This window comes from Lepidochelys kempii, chromosome 6, assembly GCF_965140285.1.
Source record: "Lepidochelys kempii isolate rLepKem1 chromosome 6, rLepKem1.hap1, whole genome shotgun sequence".
Classification (NCBI taxonomy): Eukaryota; Metazoa; Chordata; order Testudines; family Cheloniidae; genus Lepidochelys; species Lepidochelys kempii.
In genome coordinates, this window is record NC_136385.1 from 12,826,918 (window position 1) to 12,845,232 (window position 18,315).

Consider the following 18,315-nt stretch of genomic DNA (forward strand, 5'->3'; position numbering starts at 1 on the left):
TGCCTGAAAATCTTTCCATCCATTATGTAAATGATTTCAACACCAGCTGTAAACTTCCCAGCAATTAGGTAAAGAATGACGGCAATAAAAACCGCAAACATGGTTGGAGCGATGATAAGGCCCTGTTTGACTCCTGATTGTACTTTGAAAGGTTCACTCTGGGAGCCAATGCTGCTCAGAACAGTCGCTATCATGTTATTATGAAGCAATTTTAGGACATTGATGTATTTATCAGGACATCCAATCCAAAGTACAGTCCAGAGTGCACAGCGAAGATCATATCCGCAGTCCCACAACATGGTCGGAAACCACTCTGTGATTCCAGTAAAATTTATTCTGAAAGGGGCAGAAGGCGGTTTGCAAGGATCTGCGCCAGAACTTTGCCTGCAATGGCTAGGAGGGAGATACCACGATAATTTCCACAATCCACTTTATCCCCTTTCTTGAAGAGGGTAACAATCAGGGCAACCCTCATTTCACTGGGTATCTCCTCCTTTATCCTTTATTAAAAAAATATACTAAATAGATTGGATATGAATAATAGATTCTCACCCTAAGAGATGATACAAGCAGGCTGCAGATTTTTAAGGGGCAAGCTACGCTTGCTTTACAGCTTGGAATCCCCAGATGTTTCATTCACACACTAGAAATCCCTTTAGCCTGGGGCTAGCACCTCTCCCAGTTCAGTCTTTTTCCTCAGGTGTTTCCAGGAGTTTTCTTGTGTGGGGGATGAAGAACCCTAGATGATGTTACTCTCCTGCCTTAAATAGTTTTTGCATATGGTGGGAACCCTTTGTTCCCAAAGCTTGGTTCCCAGACCAATCTGTGGAAAAGTACTGACATTCCCAAGATGGAGTCCAGAGACATATGTTCTCATCACATGTCCTTGTAGAGTCATAGCAGCCATTACTTAGATGCCGTCTGTAGTGTTCTCAGGAAGACTCCCCAGGTGGGGAATAAGCTTCTCCTAAGGCCTATTGTTTCTTCCTAATGACTCATTGCCCTGAATAGGCCCTTCCGCACCCACTATCTAGACTGAAAGCATCTTGTCTAGTGGGCGTTACCCAGATGTAACTACATTTGAAATATAGATACATAGTCAGTATTTATAACTTCAGATACAAAAATGATACGTGCATACACCTAGGATAATCATATTCAGCAAATCATAACCTTCCCAATGACACCTCACACAACCCGTCTTGCATAAAGTGCATCATAATTATGCCATAATCATATATTAATAAAATCACTGCTAAGACTATGGGGTGCAGTGTTACAGTGTCGATTTAATAAACGGAGAGCTCTCCCACCAGGCCAGGGGGTCGTTTGCTCCCTGCGTCGCCTGGGCCTGTCCGTGTGCCTTTTGTTACCCATATGTGGCAGATGGATACCTGAGAGCCCCTTCTTTCCAGAGGGATGGTTGACTCAGGGGTGAGAGGGAGTTACAGAGTCTGATTCTCCTTCACCAGCAGAAGTTGGTCCCATAAGAGAGATTCCCTCGCCCACCTGCTCTCGCTGACAATCTGGGACCAGCATGGCTGCCACAACGCTGCCAACAATCTTTACATATCAGCGAGTTGAGTTGAAACAGTTCTCTGCATTGGTCTGTCCAAGCAGGCACTGCCCCCCCTGCCCACCTGCCAGAGACGATGTCCCCTCTGTGCTGTGAATGTTTAATTCTCTCTACCCCAAGGGTGCTCAGATTTTCTCCCCTCCCTCATCTGCCTCAAGGCCCATTTAGCCCCCTGACAGCTGTTTAAATGCAGGGCCGAGCTCAGCAAGTGGTAGAACAAGGTGGGTTATACTAGGAGTCACCCCTAACCTGGGACTGTTTCCCTAGGGAAGAGCAGGGCCAATCTATGAAAAAACCCTCTTGATCTAGGAATCTGTCCACCCCCTCCCCACAAACACATGCTGGACTTCATAGACTACGACACAGTATATACATATATATTTTTTTACAATTTTTTTAATGCATTGTCCCCTGTGCAATTAACTGCTGGCTGAAATAAGAGAAAAGCTGCATCTTTCTAATCTATTGTGGTAACCTGCCAGAGGTTACAGAGAGAAGGTAGTGGCTGACTCAGGATACTGGGTTCTTTTTCTATATCCCATTCCTAGGGGCCTGTCTGTCCTTAACGGCATGTGAGCTGACCGTGAGCGCTCAGAAAAGGGTAAAGGGGGGAAGGAATGGGGGTGAGAGAGGGGGTATTTTCAATAGAACACAACCTAGAACCATTTTAGTTCTTGCTTTTATGGATGCCCCCTGGGAGCATGCTGGAAAAACTTCCTATGGATGGACAAAGGCCACGCCGCTCGTTGTGTCTCATGACTGTTGCCCAAAGCAGGGTCTTTGGCTTTCAATGGGGTTTGCTCTGCATCCCTGGGTGCTAAGGAGGTCTGTCCATCTGCTAGCACCTTCTCCTCCCCCTTCCCCCCGGCACAGGGTGAACATCATCCTGGCTTTCCAGCTGGAGAATGTAACGTGGGGCAGTGGCAGGGCCGCGGAGCTGTGAACAGAGCTCTGTGCTCTGCCGATCTGCTGCTGTAGCCCAGCTGGGCACCATGGCAGAAATCTCCATGCACAGGAGGGCTAAGGGAGGTCTGGGGCCTGTAGCATGAGAGAAAGGGGAAGGGGGAGGAGAGCTGGTGTGCGGGAGCAGGAGGGAGGTTCCCCTTGTTCAAGGATGACTCTAAAGACACCCCAAACTACACAGCACCCCGAGTGGGGGTCATGTAGGCATAGGTAGGTGAGGGCCATTAAACTGGTGTGGCTGGGCAGGGGGTGCCAGGGGTTAGAGAGAGGCAGGCTGCAGACTGAGGGTTCCTGGGTGGGGATGGGGGCTCTGAAATACAGAGTGCATGTATTTCCCCCTCCCTTGGTGTTGGCTCCCTGGGGCTACATGGCTATGGTCTGAACTCCCGCACCACCTCCCAGTAGATCCATGACTTCTCCTATTCAGATACCCCTGAGTGCTGCAACACTGCCCTGTTCGAGCTGCTCCTGGAGATAGGCTCCTGGCTTCTACCCTGGCTGATTGTGCTTTTCCCTCTACACCTGGGCATTGGGAAAGGGCTCAGGACTTGGGGAGCCCAAAGTGACACCCCAAAAGGGCTGGGTGCCAGGCCAATCAGAGTCAGGTCCCTTTAAAGGGCCTCAGGTTGGGCCTTGTGGAAGTTGAGGCCCCTGGATCACTTGGGAGAATTGGCAGAAGGGGTTTTGTGGGGGAGGGAGCTGGAGGTGAAAGGCGCAGAGACGCTCTGGGCTGGCCCATGAGGGCAGTGTGACGGGTCCCCCGGGGTGCAACCTGGAACTGGGGTACCACTAAGCCCGCTCTCGGTCCAGCCTGGGCTCCCTCTTACACTGTGCTGCTGTGCAAGCTACCACGCCCTCCACACTTGCACTTCCACCAGCATTCACACAGGCAGGGACACACCCAGTTGCAGTTATATGCAGGCTTTGACCAGCCCTCTGCATGAACCAACGATAGAGAGACTGCAGCCCAAAACACCCCCAGCTGCCCAGCCTGGGACCCCAGAGCTGTACCATCCTGCCCTGATCAAATCTGACCAGTATATGGGTTTAATACCCAGTCCACCTGTCCCTCAATATGAAGAGAACCATGCACAGATTTCTATTAACTGAGTTGAGATTTTTCCCCAAACACTTCAGTCAAAATTCACTGGTTTAGATAAAACATGTTTATTAACTACAAAAGATTTTAAGTGATTATAAGTGATAGCAAACAGATCAAAGCAGATTACCTAGCAAATAAACAAAACCGCAAACTAAGTTTAACACACTAGCTAGATTGAATATGCATTAGCAGTTTCTCACCCTAAGAGATGGTACAAGCAGGCTGCAGACTCTTAAGGGGCAAGCTGCACTTGCTTTACAGATTGGAATCCCCAGGTCTTCCATACACAGGCTAGAAATTTCTTTACCCTGGGTCCAGCACTTTCCCCAGTTCAGTCTTTGTTCCTTTGGTGTTTCCAGGAGTATTATTGTGTGGGGAGTGAAGAACCCCAGATGATGATGTCACTCCCTGCCTAATATAGCTTTAGCATACGGTGGGAACCCTTTGTCCCAAACTTCAGTTTGCGGAAAAACACTGAAATCCCAAGATGGAGTCTAGAGACATGTGACCTTGTCACAGGCCCTTGCATACCTTGCTGAGTCATAGCAGCCATTACTTACAGGCTGTCTGGAACATTCACAGGAAGGTTAAGTTCTTACAGGGTCCATTGTCTTTGCTGATGGGCCACCGGCACTGTCTAGCTTCTTCATTGTTGTACCAGAAAGGCTAATTGTGGGTGTCACCCAGAGTAAGCAGGATTGAAATACAGATTCCTAGTCAATATTCATAACTTCAGATACAAAAATGATACATCCATACAACTAGGATAATCATATTCAGCAAATCATCACTTTTCCAATGACACCTCACATGACTTATCTTGTACAAAATGCATCATAATTATGCCATAATCATAACATAATATTTCTATGATGAATAAGGGGTGCAGTGTCACAGGGTGTATTTAGAGTGATCCCCGCATTGTGTAGTGCCTGGGTCACAGGCTGCCCCCTTTCCGGTCCTCTTTCACATCGCTGCAAGGCAGCCCCAGCCTGATCACAGCTGACCCACGTCCATGGGCTGCTTGTTCCCCACCACCCTGCTGGGTTAATTCCACCCCAACAGGTCGGCCCTTGGGGAAGGCCAGGGAGTTGCCCTCACTGTCTCTGCAGCTAATTGCTTGGTGTCTCAGAGCACAGCCAGGAACTGACTCCACTCCAGTGTCACCCTGAGATGGGATCAAGGGTTACCCCTGACCTGACTCCTGCGCACACACATCTCTAGCTCCAGGGGGCTGGCTGGTGGGGGGTGGGTTGCAGCTCAAGCTAATAATGCAGTGGGGACACAGCTACAGCCTGGGAGTGGGGGAGCTCACGGTTCTGCGCAGCAGGAAGCTTGTTGCTGTGCCTGGGGCCGGAGGGGGCTTTTCCCAGTAGGAGCCAGTGGGAGTTAACCTGTCTGGCTCTCCGGGTCTGGCTGGCATCTCTCCCCCAGCTCAGCAGCAGTGCCATACGCAGAGCTGTCTGGGACCAGGCTCTGTCCCTCTTCCACCGTGTGGTAACCCCTGGCCTTGTACCTCCGGGAGCTGTAGATAGCCAGGGCAATGAGGATGGCCAGGCCAGTGGTGACAGCCACTGTGACGCCGGCTGTCTCCTTGCCCGACAGGCCCCCTCCACCACCCAGCCCTGCAGTGCGTCGCGTCTCAGCGGGATCCCCAAGCCGCCACATCTGGGTCTGGGCATCTTTGACCCAGGAGCGCTCTCCATTGGCATTGGTCACCTGGACGGTGTCAATGCCCACCAGGGTCATGGCGGGTGGACGGGTGTAGGGAGGGAGCTGTGCTGGGGGCAGGGCTCCTCCGGTGAAGATCCCGGACTGGACGCAGTACTCCACTTGGCAGCCATCGCTGATCAGAGCCAGGTGCTGGCTGAATCCCGCCGGGCAGCGCTTCAGGTAGGGGTCATCCACGGTCCCCTGGTGGGCCCCCACCAGGGGGTTCCCTGCCTCACAGCTGAAGAGCCCCCCAAAGGGCACAGAGTACCTGTGCCCCATCTCGTAGTCTCTGCTGACACACAGCTGGAGCTGGTCAAAGAGCCTCAGCTGAAAGAAGCCGGAGGGGCAAGACTGGGCGTTGGTCAAGGGATTGGCGCTCCGAGAGCTGAAGAGACCCCCAAAGAGGTACCCCAAGTTCTCAGGGACCTGGCTTCTTGCCATGCACCAGAAGGCGCTGAACTGGACCTTGGACAGCCAGAACACATCCTTGCACACTCTCTTGCAGAACAGCCCCAGCATACAGGAGCTGTAGCACTCCAGGTGGCTGTAGCCTTCCTCCCGCTCCTGGGTGCTCAGCCGCACTGGGGTGTACCCCACAGGGCAGGAGAATGCCCCGGTGAGCGGGTTCCTGTGTTCTAGCCCCTGGCAGAGGACTGGTGCATCTGGGCCCCCCAGCGGGACGCACTCCTGGTAGGTACCCCCCAAGGTAAAGTTGGTCTCAGCCGCTTTGCAGGAGCCATCGTCGGTGTTGGCGTGGAAATTGAAGTTTGGCGAGGTGGTGTCGGTGCAGCCGGGGTAGGTGTTGAAGGTGTAGTAGCGGCGGGCGGCCAACTCCACCCTCCGGGAAAGCTTCTTCACTGTGGGGCTGGGTAGCTCCGGCAGGCTGCTGGGCGTGATGAAGAAATACAAGGGCAAGCCAGAGCGGTCAATAGCCACCAGCTGGTTGGTGGTGCCCTCTTGCCAGGCCTTGAGGGTGATCCCTGGGTAGAAGGGCACGCCACCAATGCTCTCCACCCTGGAGTTGGTGCGGTTGGACAGGTACTGTTTGGTGAAGGAGTTCTCCATGCTCAGTGACCCACTGATGCTGAAGTTGATGATGCTGTGGAAGGAGGCCCCAGCCGAGGCGGTAATGGCACTCCGTGTGGACATGTTATCCTGGACGAAGGTGGATTTGATCTGATCCTCTTGCAACAGGCTGGCGCCAGCATCCAGTGAGGTAATGACATGGGTACCGTAGTTCAGCACCAGTACCTCTGCCAAGTAGTCTGCCATCCGGCTCTGGTTGTTCTCCAGGTGCCCAGCGATGGTCACCAGCTGCTGACGGAAGCCCTTGTCCAGGGCTGCCCCGGGGTCAAACTTGGCAGTGTAGACCAGATTTCTGACCTGAACCCGCGTGGTCATGGCTTGGTCCTTCACCTGGTGGGTCTTCATCTTGCGGAAGTCGCTGGAGAACTTGCCGTTGAGAGAGGAGAAGAGGGAGACCTCTGTGTTGACCGAGGCGGCGGTGGTGCTCTGGTAGTCCATCCAAGATTCTATGATCTCCGAGTTGATCTCCAGGTTGCTCTGCTTGCGGGGGATGGTGAAGACCTCATCTGGGATGATGTAGGACCCGTCCTCTGTGGTTTTGCACAGCGAGTAGCCCAGACTGATCACTCTCCCCATATCCAGGTTCCTGAGGTTGTCCCAGCCCCCGCCCGGCAGTACCTCCAGCCCAGGGAGCTTTAGGGCTTTCTTACACTCCTGAAACCCTGCAGCAGCTGGCGGCCCTGGAGGCTTCTCTGCTCCTTGCACCCAGGCCACCAGGCTCCAAGAGAGGAGAGCCCCCAGCAACTTGTTCATGGCTGGGGCAGCGCTTGGAAGATGTAGCTGTCCGAGCGAAGAGGAGGGAGCTGTCAATACGTGCTGGTGGCTTAGCAGCTCTGAGCCCAGCTGTCTGAGAGTTCCTCCTTTCTGTGCTCCAGTTAGTGTTTAGAAAGAGAGAAGTGAGAGTGGATCCCTGTCAGAATTAGACGGCCGGAGGATATAGGTGGAGCTGACAGAGGGAGAGCCAGCAGAGCCCTCTGCCTTGCTCATCATGGTGGCAGGAGATTGCTATTCCCTGATTGTTACAATGCCCAAAGTGTGCTAGGGGCTCTACAGCAATGGATTATTGCCCCATCTTCTCCCACCTGTCTTCCAGTCTGACACCAGTGTTGCCCAGCTGCTGAGTGGGAGCAGCTGCTGAGGCCTTCCCAGAGCAGGAGAAATCAGATTCCACCCAGACGCTGCAGCAGTGAGCATCATTTGCTATATTTACATACAGGCCTGGAAGTGGGGTGGTCATAAACACCATGTAGAGCAACTCCTTCTCCCAGGAACCTCAGCCTAGCATAAATGCTAGGGTCCCAGGGAGAAACTCCACCTCAGCAATTGACTCCAATGGGAGCCCAAGTCAGTCAGCAAACTCTCCTGTTGCTTGCACAGGTCTCTGTTCTAAGAACGTAGCATCGCCCAAAAGCTACCACGCCATTCATGTCTTCTGACACTAAAAACTTGCTCACACAGTCAGAACGGGGAAGACTATTACAGCGTTCTCCGGTGATGCCTGCTGTAACAGGGTAATGGGACAAGGTCCCTGCCCTACCCCACCTCCACAGTCCACTTGTGGGTGGGACTTGCTGACAAGGGGTCTGGAGGAGGGACTCTGGTGTTACCCAGTTTCTGCACCTGCACTTGCCTATACTGTGTTGAGTTTAACTAAGTGCAAGAGGCAGATGTGACGGGGGAGAGAGGTGGTTTGGCAAAAGTGAACTGTGTGTGTGGGGGTGGGGCGGGGTGCTTTGCCCCAGGGGAGGCATAGACAAAGTTACAGGGGTGGGAGGAGGGAAGGAACGAGGGATCAGGTATCACTGGGACAGGGAATGATGTAGGAGACCGTTCACTTCTTTGCAGAGCCCTTGTGGGGAAGGGCTGTGAGTGCACTTTCACTCTCGCTGCTGTGCCATCACCCCAGGCCCAGGCTTGCTTTCTGGGGCTCTGGAGTGCAATGCAGGGGCTGTGAGTGCTGATTAGGGGCCAGTCCCTTTGCAGTGCCAGCATCTTTGCCAGTGGACCTCTATACTGACCTACAGTGGCTTCCTCTATTCCAGTCCCAGCTTCTCAGGTGCCCCTCAATCCTGATCTTCAGCCCTCTGCTACCCCAGCCCTGGGCTTCCCACACCCAGCTCTGCCATTGCCCCTTAATTCCGCCCTGCTATTCCGCTGTTTATACCCTCATCCATCTCCACTGCTGCCCCTTAGTATTGCTACACAGCACCCCTGGGCCAGGAATCAGGCGTAGCCCCACGGTTGGCTTCACTCCTGACCCGAGCTGTGTTGCTGCTGACCTGTGGTCAGCAAGTCGATGCAGCCATGGAACAAAAGATTTTTCTCTTCCAGTGAGTCACGCTGCTGAGCTGCAATTTCACTTCAAGGGAGAGCTATGGAGCACGTGAGGGAGGGGAAGTTGCGTTCTCTCCTTGACAGATGGCTGTGATCCCTGCCCAGTAAGAGCCTAAGTCCTACTTCTGATTGCCCAACTATATAGCCAGCCAGGGCCTGGGTTTTCCCCAACCCCACAAGAGATGCTGAGCAAATGCTATGGCCTCCAACTGGAGCAGGGGGTGCTTGACCCCATCAACCAATCAGGCCCTGCTAATTGTATTGCAGTAGCGCTCTGAGGCTGTGGTTGGGATGGGGACTCTGTAGTGTAACGAACCTGCTGACTCGTTACCAGGCGCTGAGTTAGCACCCAGTCAGATGCAGGCCCCGTGACCAGAGGATTGAGCAGTGACGGAGCTAATGTGGGCAGGAGGTGGCTGTTTGGTGCAGGCGTGGCACCTTTTAAAGCATATTATGCAATGGATGTACATGGGGTACAACACGAATTTTCACGCCGGGCTGGAGACCGCGCCCACCCCGCACTCAGCTGGCAGCAGTGGCTCCTGTCCCCTGGGCTGGGCCTGGCTCCTCGCGCTGGGCGTTGCAATGTGATGCACAGTGCTGCATGGTGCTGTGACCCTGTGTGCTATGTCACAATGCCAGTCACTCAAATTTGGCCCGCTTACCCCTCTACCGTGACAGAAAGGCTCCTGTATAGCACTGCAACCCTGTGCCCTAGGTTGCAATGCCCAGAGTGAAGCCCTAGTCCCAACCCCATGGGTAGGGCCCTACCAAATTCACGGTCCATTTTGGTAAATTTCACGGTCATAGCATTTTAAAAATCTTGAATTTCATGGTTTCAGATATTTAAATCTTGATTTTCATGGTGTTGTAACACAGCAGAAATAGGTATTTAAAAATGGCAAAATATAAACATGTAAAGTCCTTACGTCAGCCTTTCTCACGCTGGGGGTCCCCACCCAAACGGGGGGTTGCAAGGCTATTCTAGGGGGGTGCCGTATCACCACCCTTATTTCTGCTCTTATGCAGGTGGCAGCGCTGCCTTCGGAGACGGGCGCCTGCCCAGCAGCCGCTGCTCTACGGCCACCCAGCTCTGAAGGCAGAGCAAAAGTAAGAGTGGCAATAGCGTGTCCGCCCCACCCCACACAATAGGCTAGCGATCCCCTTTTGGATCGAGACCCCCAGTTTGAGAAATGCTATGTACTTTTGCATACTTTTACTCCATAGTACCCTACAATATAGAGTAAAAGTACACAAAAGACCAGTTTTCATGGGGGGAGACCAGATTTCAAGGTCTGTGATGAGTTTTTCACGGCCGTGAATTTGGTAGAGCCCTACCCATGGGGCTAGGTGAGGGCAGGGCAGGCTTTCTCTCCAGCCCCGCCCCACTCAGGGCCTCCCCTCTGCCCTGGGCTGAGATTAGAGTCACGATGCCAGAGCAGAGGGGGCAGCAGGCATGTTACCGTGGGAAATACACACGCGTAACAACGTGTGGAATTAGCCACCCAGTGGGTCTAACTGAAGGTGGCACCCCCAGTGACCCAGGGTTCAGTTCCCCACGCTGCCACAGACCTGCAGCAGATCCCCAAGTCTCTCTGTTCCCAGCTGTACCATGGGGATAACAGCACTGGCCTGCCTCGCCAGGGGTGCGAGGGTACATGCAGCAGAGACTCTGAAGTGCTCAGATGCTGCATTAAGGGGGCGGCTTTGAAGTCATAGAATCATAGAATATCAGGGTTGGAAGGGACCCCAGAAGGTCATCTAGTCCAACCCATGTGTCATGGTCTGTGGTGGGTACGAGGAGCCACGAGAAGAGCGGGCGGGGAAGGCAGGGGCTTGTGGCTGGAGCAGAGCCAGGATGGAGGGTGTCTGAGGTGACTGGGAGCCTGGAGAAGGGGGACCCACCTGACTTGTTTTGTAAATTGGGGATTTGTTTGTTTGCTCTTGCCAGCTGCCCCTCTGGCAAGAGCAAATGGGACAAATGCCCACTTCTGTAAACAACGTTGGGACAGCCAGGACAGAGCTTAAAAACGGGACATATGGTCACCCTACTTTTAAGCTAATAGTGACAGTATTGTAGAAATGAAGGGCTGGAAAGGAACTTGAGATGTCATCAAGTCCAGTCTCCTGTGCTGAGGTGGGACCAAGTAAATCCAGACCAGACCATCCCTGGCTGCTGTTTGTCCAACACCTCCAGTGAGAGGAATTCAGCAACCTCCCTTGGAAACCTGTTCCAGAGCTTAACCTGATAGTTAGAAAATTTTTCTTAATATCTGACTTAAATATCCCTTGCTGCAGGTTAAACCTATTACTTCTTCTCCCACTTTCAGAGGACCTGGAGAACACCTGATCACCATCCCTTTATAACAGCCCAGAAAATAGTGGTTATTAGGTCCCTGCTCAGTCGTCTTTTCTCAAGACTAAACATGTCCCGTTTTTTAAATCTTTCTCCAGAGGTCAGACTTTCGAAACTGTTTATCATTTTTGTTGCTCTCCTCTGGACTCTCTCCAATTTGTTCACATGCTTCCTAAGCTGTGATGCCCAGAATTGGACACAGAACTACAGCTGAGGCCTTACCTGTGCTCAGTAGAGTAGGACAATTACTTATCGTGTCTTGCATACAACACTGTTGTTAATACACCCCAGAATATCAGCCTGTTCACAATGGCCTCACATTGTTGACGCATATTAAGTTTTGTGATCCACAAAAGCCTACACTTAAAGACTGAAATTGAGAAACTACCATGTCCCTAGTTAAGTTGTCCCAGTGGTTAATTACTCTCATTAGTAAATATTTGCATATTATTCCCAGTTTGAATTGGTCTAGCTTCTGCTTAAAACTAGTGTGTCTCATTCTGTCTGCTAAATTAAAAAGCCTTCTCCTGTCATAAACCTTCTTGGTTAACAGGGAGACTACAGTGGGTCCTACTGAAAGGTGAACTGTCAGGCTGGAGGGAGGTTACCAGTGGAGTTCCTCAGGGATAGGTTTTGGGACCAATCTTATTTAATCTTTTTATTATGGACCTTGGCACAAAAAGTGGGAGTGTGCTAATTAAGTTTGCGGATGATACAAAGCTGGGAGGTATTGCCAATTTAGAGAGAGACCGGGAAATCATACAGGAAGATCTGGATGACCTTGTAAACTGGAGTAATAGGATGAAATTTAATAGTGAGAAGTGTAAGGTCATGCATTTAAAGAGATTAATAACAAGAATTTTAGTTATAAGCTGGGGATGCATCAATTAGAAGTAACAGAGGAGGAGAAGGACCATGGAGTATTGGTTGATCACAGGATGACTATGAGCCACCAATGTGATATGGCCGTGAAAAAAGCTAAAGCGGTCTTGGGATGCATTAGGTGAGGTATTTCCAGTAGAGATAAGGAGGTTTTAGTACCATTATACAAGGCACTGGTGAGACCTCACCTGGAGTACTGTGTGCAGTTCTGGTCTCCCATGTTTAAGAAGGATGAATTCAGACTGGAACAGGTTCAGAGAAGGGCTACTAGGATGATCCGAGGAATGGAAAACCTGTCTTATGAAAGGAGACTCAAGGAGCTTGGCTTGTTTAGCCTAACCAAAAGAAGGTTGAGGGGAGATATGATTGCTCTCTGTAAATATATCAGAGGGATAAATACCGGAGAGGGAGAGGAATTATTTAAGATCAGTACCAATGTGGACACAAGAACAAATGGATATAAACTGGTCATCAGGAAGTTTAGACTTGAAATTAGATGAAAGTTTCTAACCATCAGAGGAGTGAAGTTTTGGAACAGCCTTCCAAGGGAAGCAGTGGGGGCAAAAGACCTGTCTGGCTTCAAGATTAAACTTGATAAGTTTATGGAGGAGATGGTATGATGGGATAACATGATTTTGGCAATTAATTGATCTTTAACTATTCATGGTAAATAGGCCCAATGGCCTGTGATGGGTTGTTAGATGAGGTGGAATCTGAGTTACTACAGAGAATTCTTTCCTGGGTATCTGGCTGGTGAATCTTGCCCATATGCTCAGGGTTTTGCTGATCGCCAGATTTGGGGTCGGGAAGGAATTTTCCTCCAGGGCAGATTGGAAGAGGCCCTGAAGGTTTTTGCCTTCCTCTGTAGCATGGGGCATGGGTCACTTGCTGGAGGATTCTCTGCTCCTTGAAGTCTTTAAACCACGATTTGTGGACTTCAATAGCTCAGACATAGGTGAGAGGTTTATCGCAGGGGTGGGTGGGTGAGATTCTGTGGCCCGCATTGTGCAGGAGGTCAGACTAGATTATCATAATGGTCCCTTCTGACCTTGGTATCTTTAAAAAAAAGAAAACAAAACTCCAGGGGGTGCTGTGTGGCATGGAGGAACGGATCCCATGAGTTCCAGAGCTGTCTGCTAACATTCATTTCCAGCCAGAGTCCAGGACCCCTCCTGACCCCCCTCCCCTAAAGGAACAAGTGTCCCAAAATCTCCAGAAAGTCACCAGGCAACGATTTGTCTACTGACAAATAGACTACTCTACAAATAGCCCAGAAACATGAAAAATGGAGCTCCCACCTCCACCTCCTGAACAAGAGGCTGATGGCCCTGCTGGAGAAAATTGCTGCAGACACAGTAGATGTCAAGGCCACAATGCTCACAGTACCACTGTTACCTCAATTAACTCTTCTCAAGCACTGACAGAGACGGTGAATGAAACAGAAGGGATAATATCATTGGTGGAAGATCAGCTACAAGGGCTCTCTGCCCTCACAGAGCCCTCCGATCACATAAAAGAAATATGTAGGTACCCATGTAGCATGTAGGTACCTATAGACCATGATCAAGTCACCTCTTAACCTTCTTGGGGATAAACAAGATGGATTACGCAACCTATATGTCACAACAGGTATGTCTACACAGCCCATGACAGCGAGCCTCCGAGTTGGCAGACTTGGGTTCGCAGGGCTCTTGCTAGGGCACTAAAAACAGCTGTGCAGATGTTGTCACTTTGTGGGCTCAGAAGCTTAGGGATTGGGGTGGGCTTCAGAGCCCAAGCCGCAACTGAACACCACTGTCTACACAGCTTTTTTTAGCACCGTTGTGCGAGCCCAAGTCTGTTGAGCTGGGCTCGGAGGCTCCTGGATCCTGGCTGTGCAGACATACCCTATAAGATTTTACAGACCTCAGATCACTCTTGTAGCTCTTTTCTGAACCCTTTCCAATTTTTCATCATCCTTCTTGGGGATGCCAGAAGTGGACACAGTAGCCAGTCATGGTCTCGCTAATGCACAAAGGTAACACCACGTCCCGACTCCAAGTTGATATTCCCGCTTACATAGCCAAGGTTTGCATTTGCCTTCTTGCCTACAGCATTGCCCTGGCAGCTCATGTTCAGCTGATTATCTGCCATGATCCTGAAGCCCTTTTCAGTGCTGCTGCTTTCCATGAGCCAGTCCCACCGTTGTCTCCGTCCGATCTATGCCTAGATGCCTGACCTTGCATTAGGCCATGTGAAAACAGACGTTCAAAGCAGCCAAGCTGTGCTGGTGAGCCCTGTGAATGTGACCCAATGTTGGAGAGTCCTGCACTTAGGATGGAAGAATCTCATGCACTGCTACAGACTCGGGACTGAATGGCTAGGCAGCAGTTCTGCAGAAAAGGACCTACCAGTTTCAGTGGACAAGAAGCTTGACATGAGTCAGCAGTGTGCCCTTGTTGCCAAGAAGGCTAACGGCATTTTGGGTTGTATAAATAGGGGCACTGGAGAGATCCACACCCCAATCTCAGGGTGGAACTGAGGTTTGACACCTACCCCCAAGATGAAATGAATCTTCTTCTCTAGGACTGTGTCTGTACCTGTATAGACTGTGTCTCTAGCACTTATGTTGGCAAAACTTTTGTCGCTCAAGGGTGTGAATAAAACACCCCCCGCCCCGAGCAACATAAGTGTTTCCGACAAGCGCTCGTGCGCACAGCGCTATGTGGGTGGGGGATACTCTCCGGCCAGCAATGCTGCTGCCGCACGTCCAGCTGGTTTGATGCTGTTGACAGAAGAGCTCTCTGCTGTCGGCGTGGAGCGGCTCCACGAGTGAGCTTACAGCAGCGCAGGGGCATCGGTACAGCTGTGCCGCTCAGCTTGTCCGTGTAGACCTGGCCCACAGGCTGCCCGACTTCTGCTAGCCGGACACGCTGCTGCGCCCACATTTTCACCCTGTCGGAGCCCTTTCAGGAGCACATTTGGGTGTGACCCCTTGTGACCTGAATAGCCAGCAAACGGGTTAATTTACAAGCCACAGACCCTGCCCACAGAAGGAACCAAAGTAACTGAAGACAGGGTTCTTGTTCACAGGCCCAAGCTGCTTTCAGCCAGCAACCCTGAGCCAGGACTTCTTTCTAGGCTCCTCCCAGGATGTCAGGACTAAGGCCCTGCAGCTGGGGTGGCTCAGTCTCCTGACAGCCTAATGAGCTGCATCCGCTAGACCGCCTGACAGCGGGCCCCATCTGAGTGGCGGAGGAAGCTAGCAGGCTGTGCTCTTGAACCCAGCAGCTGCTCACACTAGCGATTGCCCAGTGCTGGTGCTGTCTCCTGTGCCTGTTTGTTCCCAGCCCCGCCCTTGCCTCACACCCAGCTCTGCTTTGCGGGTAACCTGGTCCTGACCGTCGGCTCCAATTTCTGACTTCACTCTGACATCTGGCCTCTGGCTCCAGTTCTGACCTTGGGTTCCTCTTCCTGCCCATTGACTCCTGTTCCAACCACTAGGCACATCCGCCCATGTCCTGGTCTCTGACACAGGGCCACCCCGTTCTTACTGCTGCTGCTTCGCTTCCTTTCTCCGCTTCTTCTTCGAGTGATGGTCCCTATTGTAGTCCACTGGAGGGGTATGAGCCACGTGCCCAGAGCCGGAGCTGTTCAAAGTAGTCGTGTCCGTTGGTCTGCGCATGCGCCCTTGTACTGCTTCATGGTTTCAACCAAGGGATGGGGCCAACTGGCCGCGCCTTCAGTTCCTTCTCACTGCCACATGGTCCGAGTCGGAGCTTCTGCCGTTCTCTCATCCCTTGTGACGCACTTTCCAAACATAGCAAAAAAGACTGTTTTATTCTTGCTCCTAGTTAGCATCTGTCAGGGTTCCCTCCCCACTCTGAACTCTAGGGTACAGATGTGGGGACCCGCAAGAAAGACCTCCTAAGCTTATTTCTACCAGCTTAGGTTAAAAACTTTCCCAAGGCACAAATTCTTCCTTGTCCTTGGCCGGGATTGCTGCCAACACCAAGTGAGTTAGACAAAGATTCAGGAAAAGGAGCACTTGGAGTTCCTGTTTCCCCAAAATATCCCCCCAAGCCGCTTCACCCCCCTTTCCTGGGGAGGCTTGAGAATCATATACCAACCAAATAGGTAAACAAGGTGAGCACAGACCAGACCCTTGGGTTTTTACACCAATCAGGTTTTTAAAAACAGAACTTTATTATAAAGAAAAAGTAAAAGAAGCACCTCTGTAAATCCATGCTGACTGTTCCTGATCACTTTCCTCTTGTGTAAGTGCTTCAGGATTGATTCCTTGAGGACCTGCTCCATGATTTTTCCGGGGACTGAGGTGAGGCTGACTGGCCTGTAGTTCCCAGGATCCTCCTTCTTCCCTTTTTTAAAGATTGGCACTACATTACCCTTTTTCCAGTCACCTGGGACTTCACCCGTTCGCCACGAGTTTTCAAAGATAATGGCCAATGGCTCTGCAATCACATCCGCCAACTCCTTTAGCACTCTCGGATGCAGCGCATCCGGCTCCATGGATTTGTGCATGTCCAGCTTTTCTAAATAGTGCCAAACCACTTCTTTCTCCACAGAGGGCTGGTCACCTCCTCCCCATGCTGTGCTGCCCAGTGCAGTAGTCTGGGAGCTGACCTTGTTCGTGAAGACAGAGGCAAAAAAAGCATTGAGTACATTAGCTTTTTCCACATCCTCTCTCACTAGGTTGCCTCCCTCATTCAGTAAGGGACCCACACTTTCCTTGACTTTCTTCTTGTTGCTAACATACCTGAAGAAACCCTTCTTGTTACTCTTAACATCTCTTGCTCGCTGCAACTCCTGGTGTGATTTGGCCTTCCTGATATTACTCCTGCATGCCCGAGCAATATTTTTATACTCATCCCTGGTCATTTGTCCAACCTTCCACTTCTTGTAAGCTTCTTTTTTGTATTTAAGATCAGCAAGGACTTCACTGTTAAGCCAAGCTGGTCGCCTGCCATATTTACTAGTCTTTCTACACATGGCGATGGTTTGTCCCTGTAACCTCAATAAGGATTCTTTAAAATACAGCCAGCTCTCCTGGACTCCTTTCCCCCTCATGTTATTCTCCCAGGGGATCTTGCCCATCAGTTCCCTGAGGGAGTCAAAGTCTGCTTTTCTGAAGTCCACGGTCCGTATTCTGCTGCGTTCCTTTCTTCCTTGTGTCAGGATCCTGAACTCGACCATCTCATAGAATCATAGAATCAGAGAATATCAGGGTTGGAAGGGACCTCAGGAGGTCATCTAGTCCAACCCCCTGCTCAAAGCAGGACCAATCCCCAATTAAATCATCCCAGCCAGGGCTTTGTCAAGCCTGACCTTAAAAACTTCTAAGGAAGGAGATTCTACCACCTCCCTAGGTAACGCATTCCAGTGTTTCACCACCCTCCTAGTGAAGAAGTTTTTCCTAATATCCAACCCCCACTGCAACTTTAGACCATTACTCCTTGTCCTGTCCTCTTCTACCACTGAGAATAGTCTAGAACCATCCTCTTTGGAACCACCTCTCAGGTAGTTGAAAGCAGCTATCAAATCCGCCCTTATTCTTCTCTTCTGCAGACAAAACAATCCCAGTTCCCTCAGCCTCTCCTCATAAGTCATGTGTTCCAGACCCCTAATAATTTTTGTTGCCCTTAGCTGGACTCTCTCCAATTTATCCACATCCTTCTTGTAGTGTGGGGCCCAAAACTGGACACAGTACTCCAGATGAGGCCTCACCAATGTCGAACAGAGGGGAACGATCACATCCCTCAATCTGCTGGCTATGCCCCTACTTATACAACCCAAAATGCCATTGGCTTTCTTGGCAACAAGGGCACACTGCTGACTCATATCCAGCTTCTCGTCCACTGTCACCCCTAGGTCCTTTTCCGCAGGACTGCTGCCTAGCCATTCGGTCCCTAGTCTGTAATGGTGCATTGGGTTTTTCCGTCCTAAGTGCAGGACCCTGCACTTATCCTTGTTGAACCTCATCAGATTTCTTTTGGCCCAATCCTCCAATTTGTCTAGGTCCCTCTGTATCCTATCCCTGCCCTCCAGAGTATCTACCACTCCTCCTAGTTTAGCAAATTTGCTGAGAGTGCAATCCACACCATCCTCCAGATCATTTATGAAGATATTGAACAAAACCGGCCCCAGGACTGACCCTTGGAGCACTCCACTTGATACCGGCTGCCAACTAGACATGGAGCCATTGATCACTACTCGTTGAGCCTGACAATCTAGCCAACTTTCAACCCACCTTATAGCGCATTCATCCAGCCCATACTTTAACTTGCTGACAAGAATACTGTGGGA

General features: G+C 51.1%; 1 protein-coding gene across 1 annotated transcript; it reads right to left on the bottom strand.

Annotated features, from left to right (window-relative positions):
• Positions 1 to 3,734: 3,734 nt before the first annotated feature.
• On the bottom strand, positions 3,735 to 7,261 carry MPEG1 (macrophage expressed 1). Its single transcript, XM_073350579.2, has one exon. The coding sequence runs from the start codon at positions 7,191 to 7,193 to the stop codon at positions 5,031 to 5,033; it is 2,163 nt and encodes a 720-aa protein (XP_073206680.1). The 5' UTR covers positions 7,194 to 7,261; the 3' UTR covers positions 3,735 to 5,030.
• Between the last annotated feature and the right edge of the window lie 11,054 nt (positions 7,262 to 18,315).

Bases quoted from the DNA above. Each gene is read 5' to 3' on its own strand.
- MPEG1 (XM_073350579.2), bottom strand. From the start codon at position 7,193: ATGAACAAGTTGCTGGGGGCTCTCCTCTCTTGGAGCCTGGTGGCCTGG.